This window comes from Alosa alosa, chromosome 8, assembly GCF_017589495.1.
Source record: "Alosa alosa isolate M-15738 ecotype Scorff River chromosome 8, AALO_Geno_1.1, whole genome shotgun sequence".
NCBI classification, from domain to species: Eukaryota; Metazoa; Chordata; class Actinopteri; order Clupeiformes; family Clupeidae; genus Alosa; species Alosa alosa.
The window spans coordinates 2,169,540-2,196,323 of NC_063196.1; the positions used below are offsets into that span (position 1 = coordinate 2,169,540).

The window sequence follows — 26,784 nt, forward strand, 5'->3', positions numbered from 1 at the left end:
CCGTTACTCTACTCATGATTTTATGGTGCAGCCACCAACGCGGCAAATAACGGCCTGTCCAATCAAGCGTTAAAAACTCTCGGCCCGTGGTCCTCCGACGCCTATCACTAATATATCTGCATTATCAAGTCTCTCTGATCTGAGGAAATTAGCGCACCTCGCGCTCTCCTGTTGAATTTGTTCGTGTGGTCCTGGCTATAGGGTCCCTAACACATTTTTTGGGGTGTATGGCGGCATCCTGCTCAACTCCTGCCTGCGCAGTTGACTCCTGCACGATTTCGCAAATCACTTTAGGACCCTGGCCAGAGACTTCGCCAAAAATGCTTTTCTATTATGCTATTATATCTGTTTGCAAATTACGGAATGTGAACTAGTGAATATTCATTTATTGTATGGTCACAAGTTTAACTCCAGAAGAAAATGCAGATTTCACTTTCCCAAATAAAGAAAGCTCCACTAATACAATATAACAACGTGAGTTATTTGCACTATTTAGGCTATGTTATCAGAATTGACGTCCCCGGTGTTATGGATCCATTTGTCTGCAACGAAATGTAGCCTACAACATCTCAGTTTAGAAAACAGGACATCTTAGTGACAACGGGTTGAAGCACCACAACCCTCTGCATATAGGTCTCAGGATAAAAGATCACTATCTTGGGAGTAACCTCTCTTGCTTCTTGGCTCCTGCTCCAACGAGGCCATTTCTGATTTTGGTGTCTCTCTCTTAGGTTCGCTTGGATTTATTTACATTTGGTGCATTCTTGGATTATCTGGTTCATTTTGGCATCTAACATGTTTTGGGTTATTTGGTTATCTCATTTGGTCATTTTTTATCTGTTATATTTGATTATCTAAGTTTACTTTAAGTTGTTATAGTGTTAGTTGTTATAGTACTACTTGAGTATACCTTGAATTCAATTTAATTGATATTGGTTACATTATGTTTAGGACTGTTTAAGAAGTTGCACATTAATCTCATCTCATGTGCTATGCCACTACTGTGCGAGCAGCTAAACTGGTAATACTGGAAGTCAAATCGTCATATTATTTGTAGTTTCCCACAATATTTACCACTGATGCATTGTTCTATCTCAACGTTTAAGATGCGCTTAGCCTTCACAGCCAAAGTTAATCTCTTCCCTAGACACGTCTGAGGCTGCCTTATAAAGTGGTGTCATTTTAACTTCTTCGCGAGCCCTGTATTAGTGGTGTCCACAATTATATAGGCCTACCTAAAGCAATTCCAGACACATTTTAAAAAGTGGATTTTAGTGTAATATTTTCAGACTTTTAGTTAATTATATACTTAACTAATTTGGTCCAAAGAATGAAACACACATTTCAAATCATGAGAGGTTGGATACATTTTACTTTAATCATCACTTCATATAAAACACAGGTGCATAGTGGCAACTGCTGTGAAATATAAATACGAACGTTACACTTGTTACAGCATTATGGCATCAGAATGGGGATCGGAAGGAATCTGAAGGGGAAAAAAACATTATATATCACTAATTTCATTAGATAAAGTTGAATTCTACATGATTGCCTAGATATGAATTAAAATATTAGTATGAAGTCTGCAGCAGTGATTTACCTTGTCATGAGTTTTGTAACAGTACCTCCTGACAGGCTTTATATACTTGTACTAAGCAATTCAACCTTGGCTTGGAACTCTGAAAAGCATTAAATACACATTTCTCAGAAAGATAATACTATTCCAAGTGATACATTTTAAATATCATTTTAAATACACAATATAGAGAGATATAATTTCTTAAAGAAACATTACTATGTGTACATACCTGAAAAAGAGGAACTACACTGGATACCATTTCAGGATCTGAAGGGTCCTTCACAAGAATGCAGAGGTAGTATATGACTCTGTGCTGAAATGATAATAAAAGATGGTGCAGGTCAAGCTATGGTTAGCTTAGGGAAGTGTAAGCTCAATGCACTATTAAAAGTAGTTTAGTGATAATAATAATAATAATAATAATAATACATTTAATTTGTTTCTCAACACCTTTCAAAGCACCCAAGGTCGCATAACAGATTAAAAACAATAAAAAAAAAATTACACACAAAATGACATCATAATAGTAATAAAAGGGCAATTTAAAGTCCATAAGCTAGCTTGAAAAGTTGGAGAAAGATATTTGAACAACAGCCAAAAACAGACCCCTCATTCAGTGTTCTAGGTCTGTGAGGTACAAAATAACACCACTGGTTTCTGATTGGCTGTGATAGCGTTGTGTGAGTGGGTAGGCTTACACAATACGTTTCTTTTCAGTTTACGGAGTGGATTGTGAGGAGATATTTGCTGAATGTGGCATTTATTGGCTTGAAATGTAGGCCTACTGTTAACCATTTTTTTAAGGTTATAGATCATGGTATAGTTCTATAAAACTGTAAAAAAAAAAAAAGTCCAATTGATGTACATATGTGCACTTACCATATGAACAGCCTCATTGATAACAATATCTTTTATTTTGCTCATTTCGATGAAAGATGTACATTCTCTCCCTGAGGCAAAGGATGATGACACCTGCACACCCAGGGATCTAATAATCAGTAATGTTTCATGGTCCACCTTCACAAAGTGAATGCAGATCATCATGCTGACCAGTGTCACAATGATGGCACTCGAGAGGACAACGGTGTTCTGAAATAAGAGCAAAATCATTAAAGCAGCAGTTAGGAGTTAAGTTTGGCAAGCCTTAAGCATGCAAACACCTTACAAACAACAGCACATCCCAGAGAAAAATAATATTATTAAAGAATTTGGCATAGGCATAAGCCATCAGTCTGTCTCACACTAGTTTTTGCTCCTTATTTCTCCTTAAAAGGGAGTTAGGGGAAAGAGGTCAGAATTCAGTGATCTCCAAATAAGATGTGATCTGATTTATATGTTGAATTCCATAATGACATATTTTACGAAACTACGTTGATCAAGTTAACAATCATTTTCCAAATAGTTGAGATGCATTGGATGCGCTCATGCAGTTAAATTTGCTATCTAGCCCATGTCACAAGATTACTACCTTATGTGCGTGTTTAATATTAGCCTACTTTCGTCATTAGGCTACTTTCACAGAAAACGGCATGTAGCCTAGCCTAGGTCATCAGGTACATTCTTCGCCCAAACTACAGCGCAAATGGCAACATTAGCATGGACTACTTCGCCAGCAAGAGGTCAAAGCACAGTATCCTATCCTACTATCCTACGAGCATCATCCAATAGTCATAGCCAACAAAAGTAGCAAAATATGCATGTGTAGGCTACAAAGCCACTTGCACTTAAGAGCATCCTTACGTCGGTTATGAAGAATACAGCATACGCAAATAACCATACAGTGCAGGTATACATCAAAATACTGCGCAGGGACAACTTCGGGTTGCTAATAGTGAATTCTCGGCAGAAGTCCGTATGTGACTGTGAATCAAGAGTAATTGTTTTTCCATTTATGTCTGTAAACTGGTTGACAGCCATCTTTCACAAGTTCCCCTTTTCACAGTTTCTCTACTCGCTCTTGTTGCCGGAACTACAAATGACTTCCTAGACAATTATATCTTGCCCCCTACTGGGCGGAAGTTACATTGACCTGCATGGCATAGCATGGCTAGTCTGATAGTTTTTATTTTCTTGATAAGTAAACTACACTGATTTCAGTCAGGAGTGCTCAAACCAAATATGATTTTCAGTGGGGGTGTGCATAGATGCTAATTTCTGATTTGAGATTTCAGGGAGTCAACGTAACAGGCAATCACTTCTATTCCTTTAACTTACTCTTGTATTCATTTTTCTGTGCTTTGTTCAGTAGGCTACCCTGGCCTATTCATTAGTGCAATAGCCAGCAAAATATATGTGTGATATAGCCTATGCCTATATATATATATATATATATATATATATATTTGAAAATTAGTAAATGTGTAATGAGCCCAATTGTGTAGGAATAAAGGCCTTGGACTGCCACCTACTGGATGTTTACGGTACATGTCAGTTTGAAATGGGCTCAATGGCATTTTATGTTTGATTATTGGCTGCTCAAATAAAGCACCTCAATATTATTAAGTTGGAATCGCAGACTAATATGTTTTATGCACTTCTACTACACTAATACACAGACATGGCTGACTCGAGTCACGTGACTTGACTCGAGTCAGACTTTAGGACTTGAGACTTGCTTGATCAACATGTAGGCCTATAAAAGACTTGACTTGACTTTGACTTGCTATTCATGACTTGAGACTTGACTTAGACTTGAGACAAATGACTTGAAATGACTTGATTTTTTATTTTTTCATAGATATTAAGGAGTTAACTTTACAATTTTAGAAAATCTGCTTAGGTGCTGTTGCATGCGTTGCGCGAGTGAACCTGTCATTGTTACCAAGTGACGCGACAGACCAACAGCAAGTGCCAGATCAAATGAGACAGACAGAGGTAGGCAACATTTTCACTAGCATATCAAGAAACAAGAAAATGTGTTTGAGAGTTTCATTGAGGTTTGGCTATTTTTAAGATATTTTGTAAAGCTGCGACAGAGAAAATCTTACAAATGGAAGTCACCTGGTTTTAACACATTGTAATACCTCAAAATGGTTTAACTCAGGAGCAGAGTGTTTGTGGAGGGGAGTAGCCTACTGTACTGCCCTTTATGGACAAAATACAACATTATTATTTTATATTGAACCTTTATATTTAAAGCAACACCAAAGAACTTTTCCTCTGTCAAACGCACTATTTGTTTATCCAGCAACGGCTTTGCAAATAACAATGTCCACAGACAAGGTAGAATATGTTGCATGATTTTATGAAAGTACGATTTATTGCGACTTCAGATGCAAGTCAAATTTGTAGTTTCTTATGTCTCATTCCATCGAACTACAGATCCGCTACCCAAACTGGCAAACTTACATAGTGCGGTTATAGCCGATAGAGGGCCGCGAAGCGAATGCAGAAGTGCCGTTCACCCTGTTACGAGTTCATCAACCACTGAAACGATTTTGGAAACATTATTTTAAGGTGCAAAAAAGTCTTTGGTGTTGCTTTAACCAAGCACTTTTTGTCTGGAGACATTAATTGTACATATACAATTAATTACATTAGGGGCAGCCGTGGCCCACTGGTTAGCACTCTGGACTTGTCACCGGAGGGTTGCCGGTTTGAGCCCCGACCAGTGGGCCGCGGCTGAAGTGCCCTTGAGCAAGGCACATAACCCCTCACTGCTCCCCGAGCGCTGCCGTTGAAGCAGGCAGCTCACTGCGCTGGGATTAGTGTGTGCTTCACCTCACTGTGTGTTCACTGTGTGCTGTTTGTGTTTCACTAATTCACCGATTGGGTTAAATGCAGAGACCAAATTTCCCTCACAGGATCAAAAAAGTATATATACTTATACTTTGCAGTGCTTAAGCCTACTCTGAAATAGTGACCTTATAATACACATATTCAACATGTAATTTATGCATTAAGTACAAATAAAAAATGTGACTTTCAAGAAATGTTTAAAGACCCAGATGAATTAATTAATTAATTATCTTATATATATGGTTTGTATGTTATGGTTTTTGTTCACATGAAGACTCATTATTTTCATACAATATTTGATACTAGGCCTATATCATTATTGATATTGTATATTATTATTATTATTATTATTATTATTATTATTATATTACAATTTTATTTGAAACTATTATTTTTAACTAATGTTGTGTTTAAGTTGAATTTCACCTTGGGGAAAAGTCAAATGCAATTAATTCTCAAAATACTGTGTAGGTTGCTAAAATGTCATGTAGCTGAAATATGAAGGCTCTTTACCATATAATAATCGTGATAAAAATATTTTATAAACCTGAATTTCCACAGTGGACTAAATTCACTTTTCAAACAGGAAGCTGTGGGACATTTTGAGTGATAGACTCAAACCTCTTCCATTATCAAATCAAGCTGTCACAAACCGCCAGTTCCATTGTGAACCTCATTGACCTGTACTGAGATGTTGCTGAGGGTTGGTTTCATCCATTGATTTAATAACTACAAACCATCTAGTGTGCCAATATACATAAAATGACTGTGATGGTGATGATAAACCACTACACAATCATAAAACATTTAATCTGTAAAAATACAACAATAAAAAGCAAACATTCTAATTAAGCAAAAACATTCTATTTGTGCATTAGCGACCAATATTCCAATATTTTATTGTTTTTTTATTCCTGTCTTTTTTTCTGTTGAGCACTGTCAGCTGTTCAACTTCAAAATAAACTTGTAGGCCTATGCTGTGTTCAAATAATCTTGTCTGGATCTATTACAATACTGTGTTAAGCTATACAATGGAGTATGGATGCCCATGATACCCAAGATCATCATCTCATCTGATGGCTGTAGGCTAACCATATGCTATGACCAGGCTACCTCCTATTGAGATCTTCAGACTGGTTATAATGTTAGGCTATTGATAAATCAACATGTTTTGTTTCAAGAAACAAACCACGCCCCTTTTTAAACCACACCCACATTTGCTTTTTCATAGGCTAATTGTTTGTGTAAGAAAATAGATTGTTCATGATTATTAGCAGTGACTTTATTCAAAGCTTGGATACAAACTACAGAACAAATGCATAAAACACAAGTGCCCAATGATTTTTTCAGACTGTTCAATTAGGCTACTAGGACAAAAGCCACTTGACAATTTATGATTAATCTCGAATATATCACACTAATACAGTAGGCAGTTGTGTTTACACCACATTTCATGTTTATAGATCAGTTAGCGAGAAGGCAAATTCTTTTCACTACACAATTTTAAATATTAAAAAAACAAAAACATTATGCCATCTCAATACAGTTCCAAACTATTTTAGAAACCTCATCTCTATAACATAGAATGACACTGTTCACATTGTGCAAGAACCCTGTAGCCCAGCTGCAGGGAAACCTTTGTGTTTTCAGTAAAGAGAACAACAGGAAATATCTAGACATCACTAAAAACACTTCTACCTAAACACATCAAAACCATTTTTGTGCGGTATCAAGGAAATCATTATGAAGAATACCACTTATTACAAACGGCCTCGCCTAGTTTTTAATGTGCTTTCAAAATGTATTATATAGTAGTGTGACCAGCGCACTGTAGTTTTTGCTGATAGCAGAGCAAAGATTGATGTTGATTGTGTTTTTTAATTGTATCTAGACCATTTATCAATATTGTACAGTGGTTATGTGTCAACCGATGAGATCTGACAGTCAAATGAACACTGAAATGTTTTGACACCTCTGTTTCTGAAAAAGCAATACTGGAACATTTCAAATACACAATAATAGTGGGGGCACAGCTCTGACTGCACACCAGTATTAAGTCATTCACATACTTAGAATATTTACATATAGATTAGTATAGTATAGCTGATTGTTTTATCTTTTGGAAGATAAATTCAATGATCTTCTTTAGCTATGGTAAACACGCTATGGTGCGTGTTTACATGGCCCTTTGAAAGATAACACTTTGCAGTATACTTGAAGGTTCTATACTAGAATCCCACAGCTCAGAGTAGCAGTCATGAACTAGTTCAAACGCTGGGGTTTGCCTACTTTAAACTCTAGGCGTCACTCTAGAGCTATACGACAGAATTGTACACAATAAAATGAAGTTTGTCTGATATGGGTTTTTTTTGTCTTGTTTTGGGCCATTGTGACGATAGAGTATTTGAGTTTAAAGTATAACAGAAGGCATGAGTAAGTGTTTTTACAATCTACTCAAATATACATGATCAAACACTCAACATGATTCTTCAATACACAAAATATGAATACGAAAAGGACAAATAATATCCAACTGCAAAAGGATATTTAAAGAAAAAATACTTCTGTTCTTAAGTGCAAGACAAACATTTGGTCTGAAAAAGCTTGGCTATATTTGATGAGGAATGAGATTCTATAGAATTCATGATTACATGAAAAATGTTAGTTCTCTCACTGAGATTATTTTAACATAAAATTCAGTAGCCCCTTATTCCCATGATAGAAGAAACAACTGTTCAAGAACCTGATTTTAATGTAGAAAAATACAATTCATGAACGGAAGGGCAAAAGTTGCCAACACATAGAGTGAGGTTTAACAAGAAACAACAAGAAGTTATGAGTTTCTGAAATGATGCTAACTTATTCAGTCTATCTTCATGATACCATGGTGCCATAAACTTCACTTTTAAGACCAAAGTTCCATTCTTTAAGATTGGTGATTGCTTGGCGCTTTAAACACTGTATCATATTATGGGTGCTCACACAGCATCGGCAGATGTCTCTGTTGAGACAGACATTGTTACTTTGGCTATTTTCACAGTGGTCTTCACACAACTCTCAGCAGCTCGATTGGCAGCAATATGGGGATGTCTATTCTGGCAGTCTGACTCCAGACTGTTATCTAACTGTTGGGCACTGCCTTTGCATGCTTGACAGGTGCTCAGGAAAGCACGGCGCATGTCTTTGCTCCTAAGGGCATAGATGATTGGGTTGACTGTGGAATTGAGGAGGGTGAGCATGCTACAGAAGGCAAATATTGTTTTGATGGAATCGTCCATCCTCCAGAAGAGGTCATAGACCATAATGGCTAGCAGAGGCCCCCAACAAATGACCAGCACCACTAGGATGAGCAACAATGTCTTAGCCAAGCGGATGTCCATGCGGGTCTGCTCTGGGCGTGTGGTCTGCACTTTAGTTCCGTCAGCTGAATACACCACCAAGCTCTTCTGAGAGGTCCGACTCAGCATTCGCACAGCATGGTGGTGTGCCCTCCACAGGATGTACATGTAGGCATAAATGATGAAGAGCACCAATACACTGGTCACACCAATCCAAAACATTAGGTAGTTCTCATCAATCAGTGGGAAGATGTCTGAGCAAACAGAGTTCAGACGCTTGCAGTTCCAGCCAAGCAGAGGAAGCACTGCAATGATAATGGAGATAGCCCACATCATGCAGAAAGCAATCACAGCCTTGGTGCGGGTAACAATGCGACGGTATGCCAATGGCCGATGTATGGAAATGTACCGATCTATGGCTGTGAGAAAGAGGCTTCCCACTGAGGCTGTGAATGAGGCAGTCACCCCACCTAATTTAAAGAGAAAAACATTTGGGCTGTCCTTCCGGTGAAAGACGTGAAAGTCTAAAAAGCTGTAGACAAAGATGACACTACCCAGTAGGTCTGCCACAGCGAGGCTGCCAATGAAGTGGTAGGAGGGCCTGCAGCGCAGAGTGCGAGACTGCAAGATCACACATAGGACCAGCAGGTTTTCCAACACAGTGAAGGTTCCCAGAGTAAGGGACATGACAGTCACTGCCAGCTGTTGGCTAGGTGTCAAAATCATGAAGCACTCCATGTCCATGAAATTCTCTCCACACTCAATAGTGCTGCCTTCATTCCCCATTGAGCTCTTGTTACCAAACAGGTCAGAGGAGTTTGTGGGGTAAAAGTTCAAACTTTTAAAGATGAGTTCCTCATTTGGTTGCACTTTATCTGGGAAGGAATTGCTGCGAAATGCCGACAATGGCTTCTGCAGGGAAAATCTTCCCTTTGTGAGGTCGGCATCTGTGGTTGGGTCGTCATAACTGGCATCATTAGAGCCAAGGTACTGCAGCCCAGAGGTAATTGTCCTGAAAGTGGTGTCTGCCACGCCATCCAGTACAGACTTCATAACTGAAGATGAAAGGGGATTAAACGGCCTTGGGTGCGTCAGGAACCTGGAAAACCTGAAAATCATTACAGAATATAGTGAACTACAGTGTCTGTCTGAAATTGTGCCTATATTAAATTTGCATAATATATAAGGTAACACATATTTATCATATTGACAAGTAACACCTGTTTTGCTCAACAATAAGATATAGGCTATCAAACTGGTCATATGCACTGTCAAATGCCTGCTTGTAATGGAGAACACTAGTAGACACAGACCAGCAGATGTCGCAGAAACAATTCCAATAGCCTAGTCATTTTGTAACTGGACAATTAGGCTAGACTCGGTCTCAACTTAACACGCTGCATTGATTGTGAAGTAATCACAATTACCCAATGTTGCATCAAGTAGCCTAGGCTAGTTTAAAATACATTTGACTGTAACTACAGTATATGATTCGTTGAAAGTTAATTTAAAAACTATACATGTATCCACTAATGCAATTCAACGTTATGGCAATTCAATGTTATAAATAATGTTTATGTTTTCACAGACCATTTCATGTTTTCTTTTGTAAATTATGAAAAAACGCTTTAAACTGAAATTAGAAGAAGCCTAGGCTATTACAAGAATAATTCAATCGACAAGTGTCTCTCACCAGTGCTGCCAAGAACCGAGAAGAGCTAGTAAAAAACTGAGAAAACTGAGTGGACAAATAGTAGCTTACTATTGAAGCCCCATTAACACTCGTGGTTATGTTGTTCATTTGCGTTACCTCACAATAGCCAATAACTGTAGGCTATATTTGCATTGCCCTACCTTGCAATTTGCGTTCCCTCGGAATACTTTTTGCATTAGCCTGCCTCACAATACTTTTGTGTTCTCCTGGGAAAGTCAAAGTCTTGCGACAAAAATTTGTGAGAACCCATAAGTAGCCTAGGCTGTTGCTTGGAAATGCAAAATTGTTGAGCGGCAATAAAAAGGTCTTGCGGGGGGAAACAAATCAGCCTAGAAAAAACACCACTATGACATATAGAGCTCTTTACGTTAGTTATCTATTACATAGGGTATGTGCAATATATATATATATATATATATATAAAATGTACCTTTACATAGTTCCCCGTGTCGTTAGTCGTCATCAACAATATCCACAAATAAATAATCCCACAGATATACTGAAAGTCTTTTGAATAATACCAGTCTGACTGCTAATTCTACAATCAATTGTCAAAATACGACAATATTAAATCCAACTTGCACTTTCAATTGTATGATTTGCCTTGTAATAATAGCGAGCACGCAGAATATTTCACGTTCTTATGTTTGCACGCATATGATTTTCTGCTGCAGGCGATGTCTGAGGTCTGCGAGAGTGCATATTTATGGAGCGTCGTTAAAACGGAGTAAATCACGTGCTTCAGAGCGTTCTCTACACCGTTGTAGCCAACTGAGTGAAGATTCAAGTGAAGAGTGAAGGGATGGGCGAAATTCATATAGCTACACCCCTAAATCAGTAGCCTCATTGACATCTTTGACAAAGATACAACTGCAAAGCGGAGACTGTTAAAAGGCCTGCAATTCCATTGTAAAATCAAGAAAAAAATCACAACACATGTGGCTAAGAATAATCCAATAATCCAACCGGACTTGTTTCACTATCAACCACTGCTATCTCATTGTCTGTGCGTTTGCATTTTTTAAAAATTGTTAACCCTTTTAGATTTTAGCAGAAACCACAACCAACAGCTCTGTTATCAGGATCAATCTAAGGAGGGCTAAGGAGGCTATTTATTCGGTAGGCTACCCATATGGGTTAACATTTTCTACATATGGAGTCCATTCACGTATGAGCAGCTGCAAGGAATTATCATTGTCATGAATCCTACTATTTTATTTCAAGTGCAAACAATAATACATCTATTGGACATGCAGTGAAGAGAGATCGAAATTGAGATGAAACTATCACTGCATTAGACACTCTTAATTGTTGTTCATATAGGCTACATTTCACTATTGCATTAGTGAAAATAGGCCCAAACTACAATTACATTTAATTCCCTGCCACAATGAACTTATTAGTAATTAAAGTAATGTTTTAATTACATTAATTATCTTTATCAGCATAAGAGTGTGAATATAAGGTGAGCCATCATGAATGCTATTCTTCTGCTATCACATTTTGTCAGGATGTATCTATGAGGATAACAAACCATGCTGCAGTCTAAGATGCAGAAGACATAAATAATGTAAGAATTTAAGAGGATACAGCTGCCTGCAGGACAGGATTAGTATGAAAGAAAAAAACATTATGAGACTGTAGCCTACATCAGGGCTTGTCAAAGCATCACCAACAGTACCACCACTGTGTGTATGCATTTCTATTTCACTGTGAAAGATAAGACCAACAATGTATAGTTAAATCCTTCTCTTGCAAGTGGACGGACAGAAGCAATGCAGCCATTTTGATCAGTGAATCAAAAGGTGACTCATCATTCAGACACAAAAAGCCGCCATCTGGGCATATTTGTTGTTACATGTAGTACTGATGAGGATGCTGCTCTTCACCTAGGTGGGTATTACATGAGGGTATGCAGCCACGGGGGAAATGCAGCAGTATAATACACCACAAATTTACAACCAAGGTAACTATTTCAGATGCTTACACCACCGATGTCCTGGCTATGACAGAAGCAGAGGTATGTTGTGTAGAAAAAGGGTCACACATCCATCGTAAAACAGTAATGGTAATATAACAGACAAAGCAGAAGTCCTTACATGGAAGCAACACATACATGCTTACACTGCAATTTATTTTGAAACACACAAGAAAGTGCACAAGAAAGACCATCTTACATTCTACCTGTTGCAATACATCTATGTTTTGAAATGAGATAGTTTCTCAGAATAATGTCAGCTACCTTTCTTGGAAAATAATGTTCCTCCAAGTGTTTTGACTATTCTGAAAAGACAGATGGGCTTGAATAGACTGAAAGAATGAAGATACAGCCGTGTTGGAACAGTGAAAAGTTCCCATGGATACATTTGTAATAAATGAGGCTAGCAACAAGGACACACAAAAAATATGCCTTAATGTTTTTTAATCGGGCTTTAATCGGGAGTAGAGCACTGTACACTCAACTCATCTTTGGAGGACCTTACTCTACTTGGTAGAATTAGCAATAGCCTATAGGCATCACTTTGTGTGAAGGCTATAATGCATTCTTTCTTGGTTTATATAGAACCTTCATGTGGGATGAGGGTGGAGAGATGTCAGCCAAAGTCAACCTGTCAGGTCTCAGGTGGCTTCTTGTGACTCACTGCCTCCCATCTGCTCTCACTACGTCACAGCACTCACCCACAGTAGCGCAGTCCAATGGATGTGTCTCCCTGCATGCATATGAGCCATCTATTCCCTTTACACATTCACATTCCTAAAAAATGCTAACATGACAGACTGTGGCACAAACGCACTGTTTTTATGAAAGCGTTTTTACATCTATACACCATTATTCATAAATTGTAGTTTTTAACATTTATCTTTGAATCACTCCACTCATGTTGCTATGAGAAAAATGCAAGCCACCTGTGCCTTTTCCTTCCCCTAGTTCACAGCACAACTAAAATGGTACCTGATTCTCTGGGGGGAAAAAACATGCAACCACATTCTGTGTGTCAACATCTCTAACTTGCTGGTGCCATGGCAACTGGACCATTTTGGATCATGCTGTAACATAGGTGTTCCATCACAAAACGAGACACCAGGGTAACACCATCAGCAAATTTGTGTTCCTCAATGAGGTGACTTCAGTGTATTACCTGGACTTATTTGGTAAAGAATGGCATTACATAAGTATTATTACACTTCTGTTCTATATATTCTACCAGTTGGCTTCAATGACATGTTACACACCAAAACACCAGGGATATACAGTATCTTCTTCAGGGAAGATATATGGGACATGGTTGGATGCTTCTGAAAGTGCTGACCCAGCTTTAGTTGTTATAAAGTACTGACAGACAATAGAAGTGATTCAATTCAATTCAGTCCTTACTTAGAGCCCAGATCCTGGCCTGCCAAGAGCAAGCACTAAGGCAATCAGAAGCAATACATACAGATTACCTCTCCATGATACATACAAGAAGGTATATAGCCTACATGATACATACAACATTGACAGTGGATCCAAATGGAGAGCCAATATATGGTTTGTAATGGTTGTAGAACATCTTATTGTGCTCACAGGGGTTCAAGCATAAGCAGAGCAGTGAAGCTATGTCCCTGATGGCATCTCTGCAGATTATGGGCCCTATTTTACACCCAGTGCATCGTGGTGCAAGTCTTGTTCCTATCTTACACCCACCCAAGCGCTTGAGTTCACAAGTCAAATGAAAATTGCGCACCCATAGGGGTGTCAATGAGAAAAATAGGTGTGGTCAGGTGCATGATCAAAAATCGCCATTTTAACATCACTAAAAAATATAACACTGACCAAGAAATACCTGGTTTAAAGTGTAATCCACAGCTATCTTAAAGCAACACCAAAGAGTTTTTTGTACCTTAAAAAAATGTTTCCAAAATCGTTTCAGTGGTTCATCTGCTTGGATGACTGTGCTTAGGATTTTTATTCAGTCTTTCAAATGTTATTGGGTTAAATGTTGCTTTTTGACTAATTAAGAAATGAACAACACTATGTGCCTGGCAATGTTGTCGAAACAGCATATTTCGATTCAGACAGACCCTAAACGGAAGGTGTATCTCGCTTCAGATTATGAGTTTCAAATCATTAAAATAGAGCCCTATGTACAAAGAAAAGAGGTGAGAAAGAAACAGCAGAGAATAACTTATTATTTTGTTGTGCAAGGAAGATAATCTGAGATTAGCTGAATCTGCTCTGTATAGTTTATCAAAAATTATAGCGTTGTTCAATCTCAAAAATCTCAAAATGGGTAATATCCTGCTTGTCCAAAGGAAACTCAAGTAGATTACCGTACATGTATTGTATATTGTACATGCTCTTTCAGTTTTAACATTTTATCACATTGCTCCATCAGCATAGTTTTTTTTTTATCCTTAACAGTTACATAACTGCACCCTGGCTCAGCATGGAACACGATTATTAAAAATATCATATGTCATGTAGGGCCTTTTGGAAAGCAGCAATCCACAATTTACTTAGAGTTCACATCCCAGGTACATTAAGTAATCAATAATGATGGGCTGCTTAGCAAACCTAATTGAGAATAAATGTGTGTTCTATCAAAAGGCACTTAGCATGCTATGTTTTCTCTGATGGGAGGATAATGCACTTCCAGACTGACTGACACAAATCCATATGTGCACTGGCTCATCTAATGACTCACAAAACATCTATTTTAGACCTCCAGCCATCACACTTTTTTTAAAAGAATCTTGCAATTCCTAAATGCTGTCTCCCATCACAGATTCACTCACAAAAATGAATTCTACCCAAACATGGCAAACCCCTCTTGGCAACCCAACATGGCTGATGTTACTTTCATCTCTGGATGTGTTGATTTCAGAGGGAGGTGTTGGGGTCTCTGGATATTCCACAAGCCCAGAGTCATTTATCCAGGCTATTAAATCTTAAACTGCCACAGAGGTAATACTTTCACTGGGATATTGGGTTAAAGGATCCTCTTTGATGTGGCTGGGGGCAATATTGCAGCAAATTCAAAATAGGAATTCTTATTGCAAAATAATACCTCAGATTAGCTGTTTGGTCTGTGGTCTGGACTCTGCCAATGAAATGATACAGGGGTCACCTGTAGTCAGTTAACTATGCATCTGTCCACATATATTTCTATTTAGACATTTTTGTTAATTCACTCATGCAATGTTGTCAGATGGATGGATGGCATGTGTGATTCATAAATGTTGAAAGGACTATACACCATTGTACAAATTAATTGAAACAATAATTGATTTCCCAGAATGACAATCTAGTCCCTTTCCACATGCTGAATGACACTATCATACAGTATTTCTAATTTGTTATTCAAAATGTGTAATGTTTTTCGTGCAGTCTGCCTGTTTAGCTGTAAGCAGGTGTAACTTGTGTTGAGTTGACTGTGCGGTTCAACCCCAGGCTTGAACCTGCAAAAGTTGACAGAGTTTTAGCAGATGGAAAGCAAACCCGGGTCGATCAATTGTTAGTGGGTGACTTGCAATGGACCGAGACTGTACACAAACACATACATGGAAATCAATGCTGTAGCTGACTATAATCTACACATTGACATTCTTTATACAAGAATGTAGGATTCTGTTTAATATAACTTCGGTTCTACTCAGGGGCATTACTAGACATAAATCTATGGGGCGCAGGCTCCCCATTACTCAAATCCCCATTTTTATTCTTGAATGTCTGTAAACTGTGATATAAAATGTGCATTAGCCTACTAACACATTTGTAAAAATGTAGAAAAATCACATACATTTCATTTGCAAATAATAACAAAACCAGAGGTGCACCTTCTACAATCTGCACAACAGTGCAAGGACAGTAATGAGAGTGCTGTGGTGTGCAAACCTAGACCCAAACCCAACAGTGATTACCTAATCAGTTCATCTAGCTTATATAAAGTGATTATTTGAAGATCCTTCAACCTGTTGGGGAGATATCACGCAGAGTCTTGGAGCAATATATATGTATAATCAAGGGGTATAATATGTTTAAGTAGCAAATGTGATGTGTATTTTCAGATGGTTTAGGGCCTTAAGTCTGAGAACTGTACTAATAAAAGTGTATGTGTGTTTTAATTCATATGTGGTGGAACAGGTTGGTGGAATCTTGCCATGCATGCTAAGGAAAATAGTGAAGACCAGTGATTATTATAGACAGGAATCTAAGTCACCTTTGTGACCTAGGTATAGTATGTATGTGTAAGCAATATATCAGACATAGTTTTAGAATTGTATAATTAATGCAGGTTTGACACAGAACCAACCTGAGAATATTGGGATTTTATGCATATTCAAATTAGATGTAATGAACTTGCTATGTAATTGAAGGATCATCTTTACAGTACTTTGGATTTGGTTGCATGAACTTATGGTATGTTGGTGTACACAGGGGCACTGCTAGAACGCTTGGGCCCTATGAAAAAATACTCTTTTGCTCCCCCCAAACCTAGACAACCACTTGTTGTAATGTTAATATTTATTGAGGGCCTTTTCTTTGCAAACACCGGGCTCTCCCGATTGTTCTCTTGTTTCTTTATGTGGGTGTGTGATCCAGGGAACTCACAGAAAATAACAGAATGGTCGCACTCCAAAAATCTTTTCTTTCTTGCTTTTAATCCATTTCGCAACAGGGGTTAACAAACAAACGTTTCGGCTTGATGGCCTTCGTCAGTGTGTTTCCTATTGACCTATTTTGAGGGCACTACAACTTGGAGTGTTGTCAAAGACCTCCATAAAAAAAGGGTAATTTAAGATGTAAGCAGTCTTTCTAACAAAATCGGACAGAATATGCACATTTAAGTTTGAGTAAGTAATGTAGCAGCATAACCTTAATTATATTTTTTGGCTGAGAGATAGGGAGATGGGGTGGGATCGTTCGGATTCGAGCCGAGGTCTCTGTGGGCACTTGGACCCGAATCTGGTCCAGATGCTGCCACTTGCACCACAGCTCCCTCAACATGTTAGATGTTGTATCAAACTGATTTAACCAAAGACATTCTGGTAATGTGAGTACAAAGTAATGGGACTATCAATTTCAGACAAGAGGAAATAAGCCTGTTTAAGTATGGGATGGAACACATCATCAGACTAATGCGATAATCAATCAATTATTCAATCAACCAATCAGTCAATCAAACACAACATGTACAGCATGCGGTAAGTGATGTTTGGAAATTAGGACAGAAAGTTTGTGTAACGCAAGTCACAGTGATAACTGATAATATTTTCCACATCTTGTTCTTATACACTTAATTTTTCCTTGGAAAATGAAGGCAGGTCATCAAATATTTAATACTTAAGGGACATGTGCACATCAGCAATAATCATTCTGCAGATGGCCAAAGCCATAGTTAAGAAGTCTACGAGACATGTTCTGTCTGATTTACTGTAAATGTTCAAGTATGTTCCTCATATGAGAATACGCAGACTCACAAAATAATATCAGTGTTTTATTCACCAACATCAACATGCTGAGTTAATGTAGGCGCTCCGTATTAGCACTGGAATCACATTTTATTTACTAAATACATAAATTCGGTACTTCGGCACTTTGGCCTTTCCTTAGTCTGATATACACTTATTTTTAATTAGTTGCACTCAGTGTTTTTTTCCGGCATTTTACTATCAACTTTTAATCATTGGGCAGCCGTGGCCTATTGGTTAGCACTCTGGACCTGTAACCGGAGGGTTGCCGGTTTGAGCCCCGACGAGTTGGAACAGCTGAAGTGCCCTTGAGCAAGGTACCTAACCCCTCACTGCTCCCCGAGCGCCGCTGTTGTAGCAGGCAGCTCACTGCGCTGGAATTAGTGTGTGCTTCACCTCACTGGGATCAACGGGATCAAAAGAGTATATATACTTATATATATACTTTGCACTGTGTTTTTTATTTATTTTTATTTTTTTATTATATTTGATGTATTTGATCCCTGGTAACTTATGTACTTGTGTTCTTTTTATATTTTCCTTTTTCATATATTTAATTCTATTTGTCCCTCTAGCTTTTAATCATTATCATATGTTAATTCTTTGTTTTTGGATGATGAAATGTATGTTAATAAAACTGCCATGCTTGCATTTCTCATTAGGTTGCAGTCACTGGATGCCTTTTAAAACCATCTCCTCTCTAATCACAATGCCTTACCCCTCTAAGTGAGTCTTTTCAAGGAAAGCAGTCTGACTGTTGCTTTGCTCTTTTCCAACTAAAAAGGTCAAGTGTTATTCCAGCCTTCCCTAAATGAAACAACATATCATTTCAGCAGGCTATAACCTGCTCTGTGGTGACATAATGACTGCACACATGCCTGAGCATTTGGTTTAATCAAAGTCTAATTATATCATTATGCACCTCATTTTCTGATGGTTGTTTGCTCACCCTTCTTTCCTTCTTCAACTGAGACAGGAATTCTGGATTACAATGAAGACGGATATCATTTTTTAAGTGATATTAAGTTTTATACTTTTATTGTTTTTTAACACATCTCCGTATCCAGATAGGGACAACACAGTTTGTGTTGTTTCCAACACATTAGTTTTAAGAGTGTAACATCCATTAAACCAATGATAATGCCATCTCCAATTATCTTTAAGAGCCAGGAGTGTGTGTACCATGGCACATTCCTAATATGATGATGGGTAAATGCATCTCTGCCGAAGGAATCTGTTCACATACGCGACCATCTCACAGCAGAATTCCACCAAAGCTTGTTTCGCTGAAATGTGCGCTAAGCAGAGCACTCGCCTATAAGACAATAATAACAAAATGAAGTCTTACATTTAGTTATTTACTTTCATAGTATTAACTAACAAGGGATTACAGTTGAAAACATAGCCAGAGAAAAGTAATCCTCACCTCAATTGTCATGCGAGTGAGTGAATGAAGTTCCTATAAGGACTTCAGCACACCAGCAGTCTTTGCATGTTGCCAGGGACTCGGAACTATGGTCTCGCCACTAGGTAGACTCTTAAAATAATGGCGAAATGTTGCACATTTCTCTTTCTACCAGGTTTTTCTTGGTCAGAGGTTTGACCTTGCTTTCTTTTCTAGTTTTCAGACAAGACATATCTTTCCATGCTACAACCATAGCTGACCCCACCCATTCAATTCGGTTTACTCTCCGCTGTCCCTTTCAAACCTTCCAAAATTCCTCAAATCAGTGGGCTCTCCTTTCACCAAATTTGTAGGCTTTCGGTGACTTCAAAACCTTGATCTGCTTTAGAGAAGAACTTGAGTCACTAGTGCATAGGAAATCAAAGCCTTCATTTTTTCATGTTAGTGAGAGGTCAATCCGCAGCAGCAGGCAAGTGATAGTGGCATCCAAGTAAAGACACGGTTTGCTGCTTGCTTAATATTAGTCTTCTTAAAAAAGAAAAGATCCTCTTACCTGTAGATGTTTGAGTTTGAAATTAAACATACCATATGATTTCTTTGACATCCCTCCAGAACTTGTTGCTCCTACATCCAATTTTTATTTGCTATATTTTGTGTCAAACTTGTGTCCTTCTACCAGGGGTAGGCTATGTTAGAGCAAGGGCCATGATTTAAAATCAAATATTATGGTCTGTAATAAGTAATGAATGAGCAATACGGCCAGTTTTATTAATAAAGGGCTTTCATTATCCTGATTGTGAAATCACCTGAATGTAAATGAAAATGAAGCCCACCCAGACTTTGACTTAAACTTATGATCTATGTTTAACCTAAAGAGCTTGGGGTCGGTCCAGTATAACGCAAATTATATCTAAAATATTGCGGGTATCTATGCAACATCCTTAAGAACTTGTTTTCAAATAAGACAAAGATATAACAGAAGCTTGACTTGGATGTATATTATCTGAGCTGATATGAGTGCGTGCCACGACACCTGTGCAAAGGTGAGGCTCCATACAGAGCAGGCTTCTCTCATGTGATGCCAGAAGCTGCAGGACACTGATGCCAGTGTGTGACCCGTGCCAGTGCCTTGGTCATTAGAAATCCACGGATCCATGAACACACACACACACACACACAGAAACTCATAGTATAGGGAAACGGTTTATAGAGAAAGAGCTAAGACCACGTTCATTGTTTTGACCTGATATTTTAATGGTTCAAAGGAAAACAAATAGAGAGGAACAGCCTTAAGAGACAAAGATTCTAGGGAGTAAACTCATGGCAGTCAACATCTAACTGATACAAAAACCAGGAATGAGTCTGAGAGGGGTTGGTAATTTCAAAAAAATAAGTAAACACTAGGAAATGATACACCTGTCATTCAAAATAAAAAGAGACATGTGAAGTTTGTGTTGCAATCTTCTAGGATGAGAGATAAAGTTGGAGTTTGACACCTGCTCAAAAACCAAACACAGAGGTCTGTAATCTCCAATGTCATGATCAGAAGCAGGACTGAGGCCAGACTTGTTGCTTTAGTCATGATGCTGCCGTTATCTAAACATCAGGATCAGTATCAAAAGCTGCTCAACTCTGGAAAATAGTGACAGATGCCAACAACAAACCAACAAGAGTAAAATTAAACCATAAAATCACACAGATTAAATGTTTGAGAACAACCAATGACTGCAGTATGGTGGGGTGCGGACTGTCCTCTGACATGGATCAGAATGCAATGAATGAAAACTCATTTTAGAATCTTCACATAAAAGCTTAAGTCAGCTAGTGGCTGGGAAACAATGGTCAGGTAAGTCAGCATCCATCAATCTGAAGGAAGAATGGATACAAAACTGTTTTGATCAGTCCCTCTCACGGTGGAGTGAACTATGGCAAACCCCACAGTGCAACCATATTCGCTCCACCCAACTGGAGAGCTATGGCGCAGCCATATTGGGTCTCTTGGGTGGTGGTGGGGGCATGAGTTTGGCATCAGGGTCAGAGGGGTGTTTGCGTGTCTGTCCTTGGGCACACCTGTCCACAAGCTCAAGGAGGATTTCCTTTGTGACGGGGTGTTGGATGCTGTTGCAAACAGCTGCAGAACAGGACACAGAAAGCAAAAACACATGTGATGACTGACACTTCCTACAGCCCTCCCACTGCTGGGATGGACAATGTATTTGGAGGCAGTACTGCAAATGTTTAGAACTGAAACATTAAAAGGTGCTCTAAGCGATGCTGGGTAACGTCACTTCTGTTGACTTTCAATCAAAACGGAGAGCTAGCTCGCTGCTTCCTCCCCCTCCCTCCCGTGCAATTGCAACTCTCCTAAACGCGCATCTCGTCTGTGATTTGCTGGAACAGTTTGTTATGTTTTCATGGGCTAGGTTTGCCCAGGTTGTTTTTGTTGCCGTTTTTGGAGCCTAGGCTGTCCACAGAGATATTCAGGACACAGACAGCTAGCGGTTGATTAGGTGATGTTTGCAGTAAGTGACATAAAATATTTTAGCCTAAAAAACGCATGGCATCGCTTAGAGCACCTTAAACGAGGGAAATAAAGGGAGATTGGTCTGAAACCTGTTTTGATCAGATACTCACCCATTGCTGTGTCATAGGAGTTCGGGAAACTCTTGTCTATTCTTTCCCTCATGAACACCCAGCTGTTGTTGACGAATGTGCATTCAATGATCTTGTTGTCATACCTTTTCAATTCCTTGTTCACCTGCAAAGAGACAGACAACTCTTGAGACAAGGATCCTGTTTAACATTACATCTCAGACCCTATACTTTCACCACAACACTTCTTTGTGAAGACATGACTTCAAAATGAGTGACAACCTGGGCAGCAACTGTAAAATCTCATAGCATAGACACACACAAAGAGGACAGAAAAAACTGAACTGAGAGAACTATGAATGTCTATGTGACAGAAAATCTCCAAGATTCAAGACACTGTGATGCCACGTCACATCCATCGAACTGAGAGAAATATCGGTCAATCCAATAACTTTGACATCATCATAGTCTATGGACATACAAGCAAACGATTATAAACTAAACATATAAAGCAAAGCAATGACAGAACAGGTTTAGAGTGTGGGAAATGGGAAATGGTTTGCTTAAGTCCCATCTGTACTGTGTTTGTGAATGTATGCATGCGTGAGTGTGTGTATGTGTGTGTGTGTGTAAGAAAAAAATAGAGGTTGGCTGTCATGCTGCTTTCACACTTGGTGCTTAATCCATCCAAATCTTCCTCATTCTGCCCTTCTGCTGGCTCTGGCCCACACACAGTCTGTACCGGGACCCACACTGGCTCACAAACATTTCTTATAATTATTGAATCATCCACAAAACCCCAAATGCCATATCAACCCCCTGTGCAACATTATAACCTGAACAAACTAAGAGAGATTCATTACAAATATTTACTTGCCATGCACACATGTTTGACATTTCCAGAGTACACTCATCACAGAGGTTCAAGTCTGTTGGTTAGACACTCAATCGTCTAATAGAACAAAAATCAGTAATTTTTTTTATCTTTTTATAAATTGGCTAATAAAAGTATGGTTGAAGAAAAACCTCCTCTTATTCACTTTACATGAACCTGGTTGTTATGTATCCATTATTGTTAATACTGTATAACTAATGTTAATTAGTCACAGCAGGTCCATATGGAGAATATATTCTATATAAAGAATATAAAGCTTTCATGTAATAATTCGAACAACAGCTGCACCAACAATTACTACAGTTTTTTATGGATAATTTCACTCTCTAACTCATCACCAGTAGTACCACCCTGTGAATGACGTCAATGCAATCTAACTGCTTCACTGACCAATATCTTATACTGAAAATGTTCAAACTTGACACGTCGGAACAAAATTATATTTGAAATGTATGACTACAACCACATGCGTTGGGAAATTTCAAGATTGTACGGAGACAACATTTTGATGAGTATGACAGGGGTTCCCCATTAGTTTGCCCCAAAGGCCAAATAATGTCAAGCATGCCAAGCCAGGGGCCAAAGCATCCAAGGTTACTCACATATCAGCACACACATTGAAAAACTGAAAAATAATCATCTTAACCCGCACACACATTTCTACATTTGAGGTGGGCCGGCCGGGGGATCCCTTTCTCCGTGGAGCGGGGAGTGTGCACATATTAGTAGTCCTAGCACATTTCGCCGCAACTGCCATTAGTTAAATCTTGGATATACAAACCGATGCTGTCAATTCACGGGGCATCATGGAAATATGTCAAATATGTGATTTTCGTGCAAACAGGCAATAGTGATGTGTTGGTAACATTTGCAAAATAGCAATTTTTGAAAACTTCCATATGAAGAACAGGACATTTGATATATTGCCACAAGATTGAGTGCAACATAAAACAATGATCGTTTTCATTTTAGAATCCTTATTAACGGCAACATGTTACATTAATGAGTCCTCAATGTATTTGTGGCCTAGGCTACTTCCTGGCCATTTTTGGCTTTTTTCTCGGTCAAGAAGGCACTGACTTTAATGATGACTCCACATATCTACTACATAAATGACCCAATTTAAATACACATTCATCTTCCCAGCGGTGAAATGCTCTTTTAACTACTCCTCTAACAGTAGAATGAGATATGAAAGCTGCAAAAAATATCTTGATATTGATACTGAAAGGAGACTACAGAGCAAAAAGCTAAATGATCAGGAAACGGAATAGCATAATATGACAAATATGTAACTTAACATTCTGTTTTAATAATTAACAAAAACATTTCTGAAAATATGTTGGCCATGTCAATCTAAGTTAGTGGTACACGTGAAAGCAGGCCATAACATAACATGATCGAAATATTGTACCATAGTGTTTTCAAAGACAATGGTAGGGAAGTGAAGATGAGACAAGCTGCAGCATGATATATTTAACATACTTCTGCACTGTGGCTAGATAAGCCCAATCACACTAGCATGGGCCCTGGGTATACCCATACGAACCTTCAGGCAAATTTGGGATTTGCTCTGCAGTTCCCTCTGGCCAAGAGGCCATTGAAGCCCATTTCCAATGTTCCTATACGGGCCTGCAAATACAATCGCTAATCCAGCATGGATGTGTATTTCTTTGGAATTGAGTAAACAACTGTGTTTAAAACCTTTGTTTACAAGATTGCTACACTTCTGAAATGATTTGGTAAGAGTTTAATGCACCAATTTAAGTTCAATTTCACTGCTAGTTACGCCCTGCTGGAAGTCGTAAGTCAGTGATCCTTTTCCAGACCCACTCTCTCAATTGAGAAGTGTCTAGTGTCAACAAGGCTGCAATCAGAGTCAAGAGCTTCTAATTGCTTTTCTTCTGCATTCTTTAAATTTGTGTGTGTGTGTGTGTTTGTGTGTGTGTGTGTGTGTGTGTGTGTGTTGTGTGTGTGTGTGTGTGTGTGTGTTGTGTGTGTGTGTGTGTGTGTGTGTGTGTTTGTGTGCTGGTGTACAGTAGCTGTGCAATTTCTTACCCTCATCCGTGCAAAGGGCCTGTCATAGCTGCCGACATACAGTAAACCCACAGTCTCTGGTAATAGCCTGCAAATGAAAAAAAAATCATTCAGTTTTGAACATAACTGCCATTTTGGCACTTACAGATTCATACGCCTCTCTCCATCTTCTACTTCCCCATTTCAGAAACATTAATCTTCCACAATAAAACGTATTTGCTCAAATCCAGAGAACAAAAAACTTAATTTGGTTGAGATAAGAGTCAATTTCACTTCCTTATCTTTATATACACCCCAGTCCACATTGGGCCATATCACTGGTCATATCTGTTAATTGCGGCCTATAATTCAGCTCCTTAGCACCAGCCTCATGTTGTCTCCCAGTAAGGGAGCCTGAAAATCAGCAGTTCTACTGCCCTCACAGTCACTGAATGGGGGCGGATGGGATGAGCCAGGGGTCTTTTGCAGCTGGCCATTAATTATACCCCCCTACACTTCCAGAGAGATGCTGAGAGAGAGCTCTAACCCTCATTGTTTTAAAGACCATCCACAGGCTTCCAGTGAATCTTTAGAAGGGGGTAAGGAAATGAATGGTTAGCAAAGTTCACCTAACACTCACATTAACCACATGTGGTGAGTCAAGAAAAGGAGGCTTCATAACAGTGATGAAGGGCTTTTTTGGGATTTAATAATGATCCCTTCCTTCCAAATGACCATAAGAAATAGAGCAACCAAAATTAGTTCTAGGATGTGAGACATGCAAGATGTTGCAAATTTGTACAGGACATAGACATCTGTACATTGAATGGCTCCACAGTAGAGAAACTTAACTTTTCAAACCTTAAAGCATAACTCTCGCCAAAATGGTCTTTTTGTGTACCCGAGTCAAACTTTCATTAAAAGCATAATTAGGACGGAAGTGCCACTTTTATGATTGACCGTATTGTCGTTTTCGGGTCAAATGGCCTTTTGAATGGGAGTGCTAGAGGCATTACTATTTTGATACTTTCATACTATGATTGCATCAAAATCGCTATTTTTCAAAACACTAAAAAGGCTCAACACAATATGAAACTTTGCTCTAAGTATCACAATGTATACACAGAGTTAAAAGAAACTAAAAAGAAAGGTTTTGGCAAGATGGCGGCAAGCGGAAAAAACAACAGCTAAAGTGAGTTGTTCAAAACCTTTCTTTTTAGTAAACTCTGTGTACACAAACAATGTTCTCAATGGCCGAGTTCATGAGTGGAGACCCTGGTGATACTTCGAGCAAAGTTTCATGTTGTGTCGAGCCTTCTTAGTGTTTTAAAATAGTGTTTTTGATGCGATCATAGTATGATTATAGCAGTGGTGTAGTCTAGTTAGCTGTAATGGGTATACAGAGAAGTAGTATAGTTAGCTGTAGTGGGTATACTGTGATCAACCCCAAATGTTAATATGTATCCTTGCCTATTTTAAGTGGGTATACTGAGATGGTGATGCTTTTTAAGTGGGTATAATGCATAGTCCTGCGTATCACGTAGACTACACCACTGGATCAAAAAGACCCTAGGTTGCATTTTGGCGAGTTACGCTTTAAGAGGCAAGCACCTAGCATATAGGCAATAGATAAACCCCTTAATATTCTCTAAAGAAAACTCAACGGTCTTAGGCAGCAATCTATCCTATCAATGTACCGGTATGTTATTTAAACCATCTTAAGGTAATGCTTTAGAGATTCATACATGGCCTTGCATTTTCCCCCATTATCTTCTGCTGAAACTCATTGCAATTCTATTTTTTTAAATTTGATATCGCAAATGATGTCACTTGCTATAATTATGGCTTGATAAAATGGCATGCAATTAGACCAAAACAAAGATCTTTGTAGGAAAGCATAACGACTAAGCTACAAAGGACCTGTTATAACACTATTTTCTTTTTATGTTTTCTTTTGTGTGCGCTATCAACATTTGAAGGTGACACTGAATAAACACTGCAGAAAAAACACTGACTTGACATGTGTCACTGATTCAACATCCAATTCTGAAT

The 26,784-nt window shown here is 38.6% G+C and overlaps 3 protein-coding genes across 4 annotated transcripts in view; all 3 read right to left on the reverse strand.

The window, feature by feature from the left end:
* Positions 1 to 1,354: 1,354 nt before the first annotated feature.
* pigh (phosphatidylinositol glycan anchor biosynthesis, class H) lies at positions 1,355 to 3,553 on the reverse strand. Its single transcript, XM_048250780.1, has 5 exons — positions 3,323 to 3,553; positions 2,462 to 2,671; positions 1,812 to 1,895; positions 1,604 to 1,682; positions 1,355 to 1,489 (listed from the first exon to the last, which is right to left on the reverse strand). The coding sequence occupies exons 1-4, from the start codon at positions 3,497 to 3,499 to the stop codon at positions 1,608 to 1,610; spliced, it is 546 nt and encodes a 181-aa protein (XP_048106737.1). The 5' UTR covers positions 3,500 to 3,553; the 3' UTR covers positions 1,355 to 1,489; positions 1,604 to 1,607.
* Positions 3,554 to 6,580: 3,027 nt separating this feature from the next.
* On the reverse strand, positions 6,581 to 11,190 carry cnr1 (cannabinoid receptor 1). 2 transcript variants are annotated; one of them, XM_048249607.1, is made up of 2 exons: positions 10,803 to 11,190; positions 6,581 to 9,766 (listed from the first exon to the last, which is right to left on the reverse strand). In XM_048249607.1, exon 2 carries the CDS (start codon positions 9,709 to 9,711, stop codon positions 8,299 to 8,301), a length of 1,413 nt encoding a protein of 470 aa, XP_048105564.1. In that variant the 5' UTR covers positions 9,712 to 9,766; positions 10,803 to 11,190; the 3' UTR covers positions 6,581 to 8,298. The 2 variants fall into 2 exon arrangements, with proteins under 2 accessions (XP_048105564.1, XP_048105565.1); XM_048249608.1 differs by lacking the exon at positions 10,803 to 11,190 and adding an exon at positions 10,513 to 10,700.
* Positions 11,191 to 20,462: 9,272 nt separating this feature from the next.
* rngtt (RNA guanylyltransferase and 5'-phosphatase) overlaps positions 20,463 to 26,784 on the reverse strand; it is a 95,805-nt gene continuing 89,483 nt past the window's right edge. The window contains exons 14-16 of the mRNA XM_048250386.1: positions 24,775 to 24,841; positions 21,864 to 21,987; positions 20,463 to 21,360 (exon numbers count right to left, since the gene is read on the reverse strand). Of these exons, the coding sequence (XP_048106343.1) occupies positions 21,203 to 21,360; positions 21,864 to 21,987; positions 24,775 to 24,841 (349 nt within the window). The 3' untranslated portion in view covers positions 20,463 to 21,202. The remainder of the gene's footprint in view (positions 21,361 to 21,863; positions 21,988 to 24,774; positions 24,842 to 26,784) is intronic.